General features: G+C 40.5%; 1 protein-coding gene across 1 annotated transcript in view; it reads left to right on the top strand.

The window, feature by feature from the left end:
* The first annotated feature begins 5351 nt into the window (after positions 1–5351).
* The window catches only part of LOC306912440 (glycogen debranching enzyme-like), a 31148-nt gene continuing 25979 nt past the window's right edge, over positions 5352–10520 (top strand). Inside the window, exons 1-3 of the mRNA XM_079488666.1 lie at positions 5352–5508; positions 7711–7921; positions 8354–8523. Of these exons, the coding sequence (XP_079344792.1) occupies positions 5421–5508; positions 7711–7921; positions 8354–8523 (469 nt within the window). The 5' untranslated portion in view covers positions 5352–5420. The remainder of the gene's footprint in view (positions 5509–7710; positions 7922–8353; positions 8524–10520) is intronic.

Here is a 10520-nt window from a genome sequence, read left to right as displayed (position 1 = left end):
AGCAATTTTGTAACACAGACCAGGCTTTCCTCCGAGGTGGAAAGCCTGGTGACGTGAGGTCACGTGAGGATGGACAGACAATCTAGAACACTATCTAGAACACTGTTCTAGATATTTTATTATGTGCCCTTTACCCACTTAGGTAGAGTAATTTGATGATTATATCAGAAATCTGAGTGTAAATATTGTGAAAACACCCAACAAATCTCATCTTGTCACAATATCGATAAGAATGTGTCATTATGACCCAACATACACTTACAGATCTTTTTGAGTGGATTTATATATATATATATATGTGTATATGTACTGTGTACTATGTACCTAGGTTCCATCCTGGAGGTAATTCTTTCATGTGATAAAATGGCTACCAATGTAATCAAAAAGGTCAACCAAAGACCAGCCATTAAGAAATGTATCCCTAGACTCCTTCAAAACCTCTCAAAGAGCCCCTGTAAAAAAGTTAATGTCCCCCTCCCCACCCTTCCATACTGTACATGTTTTCCCCCTCTTTTTTTGAGTGGTGCAACCACTCCCTTATGGAGCTATGTGTGTGGGTGGCTGGCTGCGTAGCTGGCTGGGTGCATCTGAGCACGAAAACAGCATGGTTATTTTTCACCACCTGTGCGCAACCTAACACACACACACACGCACATATTAACTGTATATATGATGATTTCGGGTGTCCCGTACAGTACAGTACAGTAGAGGGACCCCCGCACGGTAACACTGTCATTTCTCAACCGTTTCGGACGCGGGGCGGCTCGCCGGAATCGTCCCGGCCCCCTGGGAGCGTTCCTGCGTGTCTGGATGTTCTGGGGACCCCCCCAGGGACTCCCCGGGGACCCCCGGATACCCCCACATGGTAACTCTCATTTCTCAACCGTTTCGGACGTGGACGACTCACCGGAACCGGGCCGGCACCCTGGGTGCATTCCTGTGGGTCTGGAACCGGAGTTGCACCACTTCACACAGGTGTGACTTTTATTACGTCTATTTCTATTTCTTTTTTTGCATAGAATTGTAGGCCTATAGGCTATTTGTAATTATTTAAATGTTCTGATGAATATGATAATGCACACAACCCATTTTAAGAGTCTAAAAGACTAATCAATCAATTTGCTTTGCAGTTTGGACATTTTGTCTGGACTGGAGCACACATAAACCGTCTGCTAGTATTATCAGCTGTTGCCAAATCACGATACAAACAAAAGTGATGGTCAGCATTCGTCAGACGGTCAGACATCCAAAGTAAACATCCATCCATTGAATATTTAATTTAAAGGATTCATATACATCCTATGATCCTACAAACCTTGAAATGAGTTCAATGTAAGTCTACTCTGTAGTCTGCAACCGCATTATAACATTAAAATGCAAATACAATTAAATGTGCCTACCCCCCCTTCATTAAGCTACATAGGCTATGTACCAGTAGCCTAATTAAATTGGGTGCATGCCTATTTAAAGAAACTACAACTTCGTCCGAGTGGAACGAACATTATAAAGTCAGTGGCACTCTGACGTGCTTCTGTCAGTTAAACTTGCGATAAAGGTAAACATCATAGCACATTCACATTTAAAATAGCCTACCCTAGTTTTATCTGTTCTGTTTGAAAACTATTATGACTTAGGGGTGTGTGCGTGTGTGCGCGTGCGTGCGAGCGAGCGATACTAGTTATTAGTGCACACTGTTCAGTGCTTGGCCCTCTTCTTGGCAGGCATGCTGACATCCTGTCACACCTCTGTAGTGGCACTGGTGCTAAATTGCATATAGGATTCTGTGAGGGATTCTGTGATCTCTGGCTGTCCATTCAGAAGCAAAGTTATGCTGTATAGAGTATAGTATGGGACAGTGCATTCCTTAGCTGCCTGCTGCTTGATCCTGCTGCCCGGCACAAATTTAGGTGTAGTGCAGGCCGGGGCAGGGCCAGTCAAAGAGGTACAGGATCCACCAGAAAGTTGCTGATACTCAGCCACACGACCAAAGAGTGGCTCATCATCCCCAGACTTTAAGAAAGCAGAAATGTTAGCATCTGGTCTTGGAGTGGAGGACCGCCTTCTGCCTCTCCTGATCCTGATAGAAGAATAGGTTCAGGAATATGATTATGATTGACAGATGTGGTTTCACAACTAACACAATTCAGGTGTTTGTCCAATTTCACAGCTCAGCTTGAATGCATACTGAATTAAAATGTAGGCTACAGTAGGAATGTTGCTGGGTGGGCATTCTAAGAAGAAGAAATGCAACCAGGCTGTAGGCTATTCAGGTTGAAATTGTATTTGTTTCTATTTTTATTGATAAAAAATTACATTACATTCTGATCTGAATGATAGATAGCTAGAATGAAGTTCACACATTCTGCAAAAAGAAATTGATGGCAAAAGTATTGGAAATAATCTGTATCAGCAGATAACTCGATATTAATCACTGTATAAATTAGCAAATATTGTGAAAATTGACATGCTCACAACACAGACACAAACGCATTGTGGGCATGTATTGGTTTTTTCTGGTGTAGAGATTTGGTGGGGACCTCAACGAAGTATAGGGTTGAACTGGTTATTAAATCTATCAGATTTATATGTAAGATACTTACTTTTTTTCTCCCCTTTTTACCTCTATGATGATTTCCTGTTTTTTTTTCCTGTGTATATTTGTACATATCTAAATGTTATGATGAATTGAACATGGTGGACCCTATTGTAAACAAGTGTAATGCTTTATGGTGTATGGTAACAGTTTTGTATTGAGTTGTGCTTGAATGTACTGTAATCCTCCAATCTGTCAATAAATCTTAAAAATCAATTAATCAATCAGCTAGGCCTATGCTTTTGTTCACATTCTAAAATGTCTGCTTTAATTAAGCAAACCTATAATACAATTATTACAGCTTATCTTACTAGCCAACATTTGTACAAAGGCGGGTCATTTTGGCTTTCCATCAGCAGTCTGTCTGCCAACTGCACTGCAGTCCAAGGTTATGTAACTCTCTCTCGCTCTGTGTGTGTGTGTGTGTGTGTGTGTGTGTGTGTGTGTGTGTGTGTGTGCGTGCGTGTGCGTGCGTGTGTGTCTACGTTGCGCAACTGGAATGTTACAGCAGAATTATCCCAAGCTAGTGTGTGATATATAAATATTGTATTGTAAACACTATTGTAATAGGAAGACTATGATGCTGCTGATGATGATGACAACAAGCAAAGGAACACACTTTGGATTGCAAATAGCATATTCAGTGAAAACATATTTGTGAATAAAATGTAGAATTACTTTATAGCACACTGAATTTGACAAGACAATGCATTTTCCCTCTGTTTTAGTAATTACGGTAGTAGAAGTCGGTATTTGTGCCTTTAAAATCCCTTTAAGGCATAAATAACGTCCATAAATAATTTTAATACACATTTAACATTGTTTTAATGTATGCTTAACATGTAAAATAAGCTCATTGTAAATCTGACGTCAAAGTAACATCAGCGTTAGCGTTTCCATTCAAATAAATAATAATGATAATAACCGTCCGTAATAATAATTATTACATAAGGTATAAAGGGGAAAAAAGTACCCTATGCAAAGGTTGGGAGGTGAGCCCCGCCCACCCAGTCTGATCTAGCCATCCCTCCACCATCCAGGAAAAATAAAACAGACTTTCAGCAGCAGCATAACTCTAGCTCCTGTTGGCTCTGTGCGTTCTGGCGGTGGGTGCTGCAGACAGACACCTCTTAATAACAGGTGACTACCTTTACATTATCATTAAGCTTTTCTACACATTCGTATAGTTGACAGAAGGAAGTATAAGGTGTGCGTGTGTGACATTAAATAGATATTCGCTACTAAATGTTATCCGAAGTAACGAAGTTACATGCCTGCCAATATTACAATTTCACTTCTGCAGCGTGATTGCATTGTTTTCCTGCATCACTGTGTGTGGGGGGAATATTATCAGCCGTCTCTGTCATCGTTCTGTCATTCAATCCATCTGACTCTGTGACTGTCTGGCTGTGACACTCCAGTACAGTGCAGTGTAGTGTACCTACCGTCCGACAGACAGACCAGTTACTTGAATGCTGCTGTCTGTAGACTAGACTGACTAGTTAGTAATATAAATAGATTGTGTGACATTAACACACTGGAATCCTGACCTTGTCCCATGAGTTCTCATCAGACTTTATTCGCACTGCGCAAACTCGATGGGAGGGTCAGGTGTTGCGCTGAAATTGGTGAACTATTGAATTCCGTGGGCCGCCATCAATTAGTCAAATAGTCGTCCATAATAAGAATAAGACTCAAAATTCAATTATGTCACCCAATGTGAAAAAAGTTAATCAAAAAGCTTTTCGTGATCTTCCATAACTTTACAATTGACATGTCCTTTTTATTATTAATTGCCAATATGTTGATTAAAATCTGTCTTGAGAGACTACCGCAAATGCGTGCGTGCCATGTGAGCACTTCCTTGAATGAAATATTTCACATCTATCTCTCGAATCACGTTATTCGATGGGTCACCAGTTACGATGTAACAGCTTTTTAGTTAAGTGGATGGGCAGTCAGAGATCTGCCGAACCCGAACAGAATGTATGCATTGCTGGCTGCTGGCTTGCATACTCAGATAAATAAAGTGTAATGTTTTTGCACACTTTTAGATTACTATTTCAATTAAAAATGTTCAATTCAGATGAGCTATATTGGCACGAGAAAACATATGTTTACATTGGCAAAGCCAAGTGTTACAACATAATATAGGCATATATGTTTTAAGAAAAGCAATGGGGAGTGGAGGGGGTACAGTATTGTGTTAAACAGCGCTATATATGTCACATTGCAAATAAATGTTAATGTTGTATAAGTCTATACAGGGTATAAATATATATATTTTTACAAATAGCAGCAATCTTTTGCAGTCACTTTTGGGAAAATGAACAGCCTTTTTCCCGAACAATTTAGATAGTATATACAAAAAAGCCTCAGATTTAAAATGTGTTTAAAGGTAGTAGATCTATTATATGTCGGAGGTCCACAAATGCAGGAGTGCAGGAAACACTTTTAAATTGCACAAATTTACACAATGTGTGCGTGATTATGTAACCTGATCATGTATATTACGGCTGTCCATGGATGGTTCACGAATGGGACTAGAGTGGATGTTTTATTTTTCTTTGTTTTAATTTTTTTATTAACCTAACAACAGCATGTTTTGCTTTTATTTTTGCTAATACATCCTCAATGCTCCAAAAAACAGGATGTATTTCTGTGTGTTCAGCTTACCCTGAACGAAAAAAATATGATCTGACTTAGAAATATGGAGTAACCTCACTTCTGCTAATATCTCGCACACTCACTCTGCAGGAGGGACATTTGTGCTGGTGTGTAATAGACGGTGAGAGTGTGGATGTGAATTTTGAAGTGACCAGTGAAGATGTTGCCCCAACACATGAAGCAGATCAGAGTCCTTCTACTAAATGACAAGGAGAACCTGGACAGAACTCTATTCAGACTAGAGCAAGGTAACTGTCTGTTGTATAATAGCCTACTGTCTATTAAAATATTGATACAGGAAATGTAAAATGAATCACACAATCAGACTCTGCTCACTCTATATAGTCTATAGAGACCAAAGTGGTCACATCACTCCAGTGAGTCCAGTCCTAGCCTCACTCACATGCTCCCTGTCCGTCTTAGAATTGTTTTTAAGATATTTCTGTTTGTTTTTAAGGCCCCCTCGTATTTATCAGAGCACATAGCCGTACATCTCAGCCCGAGCCCTGAGATCAGCTTACCAGTCGCTCTTGACTGAGCTCAAAACTAGTTATAAGACCAGAGGTGACCGGGCCTTTGCAGCTGATGGCCATAGACTCTGGAACACCCTGCCCACCCTCCATATTCGCTCTGCTCCTTCACTAGAGGTCTTTAAGTCTTTATTGAAGACTCATTTTTTCACTGTGGCCTTTGATACAGTTTTGATGGGCCTATAACTTTGTAATGCATTATTTGTTATGCCTGTTTTTGTTTTCTTGTCTTTGTCTTTGCCAGTCTTGTTTCTTTGTTTTAACCTGTAGGCCTATAGCATTTTGGTCGACCTTTGGTCGTTGTAATATATGCTTTATAAATAAAGTTTGAGTTGAGTTTGAGTTAATGCTGAGGAAGTATTGTATTACCAGTATGTACACTGGTTGAATAGTGGGTTCAAGGTAACAAAAGTAGTCACGAAAAGGTAACTATCATGAGGTATCATTAGGTATTGCAAAAGTAATCATTATACAGTAGGTGCAAAACAGCTACAGTATGCAGAACTGTTTAACACACAGCATGTGGACATACAGTAGCTATAGTAGGCTACACTGCAAGAACAATGGCAGTAATGGTAGAATAGTAGAAGATCCATTTTCAAGTGAACCCCTAATGGAGTGGCTTGTTTGAAATGAGAATACCACCAGGACATGCTCCCTCCACCATACATCAGATGGCGAAACACCCGCCTATGCACAGCCACACCAGAACAATGCAGAACATGCTCTCGATCCCCCAGGCTCCAATACATTGGACAGAACCTTTCTCCACACTGCTGTTAGGGTGTGGAACAGCCTACCAGAGCATGAAGTTGATTCCATCACAGACAATAGCCTTCAAGCCTTTAAACGCAGAGTTCATAGACATCTCCTAACCACCCCTGACTGTTAGATAGATAGATACCTTTATTAGATAGATGTTGAGCTGCAGTGAACCGTTGATCGGCCAATGGATATACGTATATATCTGATTTGGCTATTCACAATTGCATCGAATACAATAATAATAATAGTAATGAACTGAGTGGGAAATTCCTGATGACAAACTTATACTTCACCTAAGACAAATGTCTTATCATTCAAAACTACATTACATTTAAGATTCCCTACTGTTGCACTTTGCTGAAAATGCCGATACAGTCTGTACAAGAGACTAAAAAGAAGGAAAAAAAGAAAACAATTTAAAAGTAATAAATATGAATTATATGTATGACCAATGTCTGTTGGTATCATTGTATTTGGATACGGGCAGTAGCAGCATGTTTAAGGAGCAAGGCAAGTGTCTCGGAGAGGAGAGAAATAAGTACCATTTGACATTTCCTCTCTGAACCTTACAGCAGGCTCCTTAAACTGTCCTATATATAGACCAAAGAGTTAGGGGCCAGATTCTGGACCAGTATTCTTCTGGTTGATTTGCAAGCTTACTATTTCAATTGAACTTTACATCTCTTTATGTTTACTTAGTTTGATGAGTTTGTCAGGATGTGTGCACGAGTATGAAATGTAAATGTAGCTCTGCTTGTCTTTTTATACATGTATCTTTGTGTGTACATGGTACGGTCCCACTTTACTTGAGCATTCATGCACATAATAAACCCTTAATTACTGATGAATTAACAACATTGATTATAGATTAATTAATTCATTCATCATGAATTTATTAACCTAATTAATTCCTATAGTCCTCACTATTAACTACCTGAAGTCATAACTTAACCATGTGTAATATATAATTATTTAAGGTATACTTCCACAATTCCACTTCAGTGCCCAGGATAAGTCCTGATAGGCAGGTAATAGTAGCGAGGGGGTTCAGTCTCTGGTGGTCCTTCAGAGACCGACCCTCCTTGGTATTCCTACTCAAGAGAACACATTAACTAATAGGACTATGCTTTAATTTGTGTGTCTGTTAATCCACAGCTTTTGAGCTTCAGTTCCGCCTGGGTCCTAGTCTCCAAGGGAAGAAGGTTTTGGTGCACACCAACTATCCGGCCGATGGGGAGCGGTTTGAGCGTAACACCTTCCGCATTCTGGAGTGGAATAACCCCTCGGGACGAGAGGATGACTCTGATAAGTTCTGCTTTCTGGACCTCGAGATAGCTGGGTCCTACCAGTTCTACTTTGGATATGGGTAGGACTATTATGACTGTGTAATCACATGTAAATCTACATGATACATGATAATATACATGTTTCTAAATTACCTCAAACAAGTATATGTTTGTGAACACTTGACCACTGTGGGCATCATACAACTCTCATCTTTAATCACTAAGGCATATTGCTCCACCATTGAGCTGGATCTCTTTGCAGAGTTACTGAACTGGACTGTCAGTCTTAAGCCCTAACCACACCAGAGGGTCGCCATGCAACTCCTTGCAACATGCAACTCCTTGCAACTAGGTTGGCAAGGAGTTGCGAGTAGTTGCAAGGAGTTGCAGCTGGTGTGGTTTGGGCCTTAGTCTACCAGTTTGCATGCAATTGAGATCAAATTGATCAATACAGATAGGAAGGGGGATACAAATACATATGTCATATGAATGATATAATCTTATCTCCACAGAGACACAAAGCGATCAGGAGGTGGCTACATTGTAGTTGACCCTGTGCTGCGTGTTGGAGCAGAGGACAATGTCGTCCCCCTAGACTGTATCACCATCCAGACTTACCTGTCCAAATGTCTAGGACACCTGGACGATTGGCCCGGAAGACTGAGAGTTACCAAAGAGTCAGGTAAGGTTGAGAGAGAGAGAGAACATGCGTGTGGCCTTTTGCTTGGCTTCATGTTCAATGTGAAAGGGCAATATGACTTTGTATGGGGTGGCAAGTGGGACATGATTATTTTTGTGCACCAGATGGAAATAGAAAATTGTCCATAATCTGTAGCTGTTTTATATATTTTTGTCATGAAATGTTAAACTTAAAATATACCCATTATCATTGCTCATAACCACATTTATGTAACTTAAAAAGGCTCCTGTTTAATTACATTTTGTGCACAAAAAAATGACAAATGCATAACCCACGTTCCCCGCTATTTAATCAAATATTCTACGCTGCCGAGATTGTTTTATTACCTTTAGAGCATACGCTTAGTATTTGCAGCTTTCAACCATGAAAATCCGGCGAAAAATAGTCTGATGGTTTGTTGTTGATCAGAAGAACCAGCGGCCATGACAATGCGAAACGAAACCACCCTGCACAGCATGTTGTAGTCTAAACAAACGGCCCGTTCACATGCATTGGGCTCAATTTCCCAGAAGCCCTAGCAGCCCATGCAGAGGATGACTTGATTTCCGGTTTCGTCATCATAACGTGACGGCCTCGTCACCAGGTCCGGGACAAATCCGCTATTATTTTAAAACGGCGAATTAAACGCATTAAACAAATAGCGGGTTTAGCGTATTACGCGTGGTGGAACCCTGGATTAAACAATTAGCCGCCGTCAAAGTGTTAATGTTGTAAGCACAGTATCTTATAAATCAGGCTTTAAAGGACACATCACTGTTCCATTAATCATCACCTAATCTGGATAAGCGCTTGAGCTAACATCTCAAATGTGTTAAATGCACTGCTTTTAAAACCAGCCAACTTCTATTTCTCAACAGCCTGTGTGAGCAGTAGAGAGAGAGAAAGAGAGAGTAACGAGATGAGGCAGTTAGTTTAGTGGGTCAACATGGCAGCCAGCCGATGTTTACATTAATGTTAGCCCTCACCTTGCCCTCGAGTGCAATCATCTGATTACTCATTACTTGGGTGTGTGTATGTTTTTATCCAATAAGCCAGCATTATTGACTCAGTGAGTGTTTTCATTGGTCCACCAATACTATTCAAATAAAGGGTGGGGGGCCTCTAAGAGGAGAGGAGACGCACTCACTACTGCCTAGTCAGTGGTTTTCAAGTTTTTCAGGCAGTGACCCCCCAAAAGAATCATATTTTGAACTGTTTACCCCCCACCCTGACGAGCACTTTTAAATTGTCACTTCACTGTCATGTGGGGACAAAAAGGTTTAATTTTTGAGCCTGCAGCCTCACGTACTTTGTTGGTTGCTACTATACGGTGCACATTCCCAAGGCACGACTGCTACAAGGCCTTTGATCATTAATTGATTTGATAATTCCCAATATTTCTATTAATAATACCATTGTAGCATAAGCATTGTAAAAAGGCATAGATGATCAGAGTTGAGTTCATGTTAATAATTCTGCTTATGGCGTTTAAAACATTAGGCAATTCCAATTTCCTGAAAATATTGTCCTTTCTGAGGAAGGTTTGGATTGTTTCTCATGGATTGTTTCTCATGTGGTAAGCATGTCATTACTGTACAGCTCAAATTCTTCTATGCCATGTTTATCTGAGCACACAAAGCCAGGGACTAGAGGGTCCAATGCAACAGATACTACCCCTGGAAGTGGCCATTTGAACTGCAGCGATTCCCCAAATCATATAATAAGCAGACTTGGCAACCTGACTGTAGAAAGTAATAGTACAGTAAAGAATTGCACTGCATTGGCTTCCGGTTGTTTTTAGGATTCTTGGACTTGTTTATAAAGATCTCAATGGTCTCGCACATTCCTACCTACATGACTGCCGGCCTAAATATGTCCCAAACCGCCCCTAAGGTCTTCCACTGCTGTCCTGCTCGCTTTGCCTAAAAAATGGCAACTAAAAAATTCGGTGAAGCAGCTTTTTGCTTCTACGGGCCGACGGCGACTCCCACTGTACCTTC

The sequence above is a fragment of the Electrona antarctica genome (assembly GCF_951216825.1).
Source record: "Electrona antarctica genome assembly, chromosome: 19".
Classification (NCBI taxonomy): Eukaryota; Metazoa; Chordata; class Actinopteri; order Myctophiformes; family Myctophidae; genus Electrona; species Electrona antarctica.
This window is presented reverse-complemented; position numbering and strand designations above follow the sequence as displayed.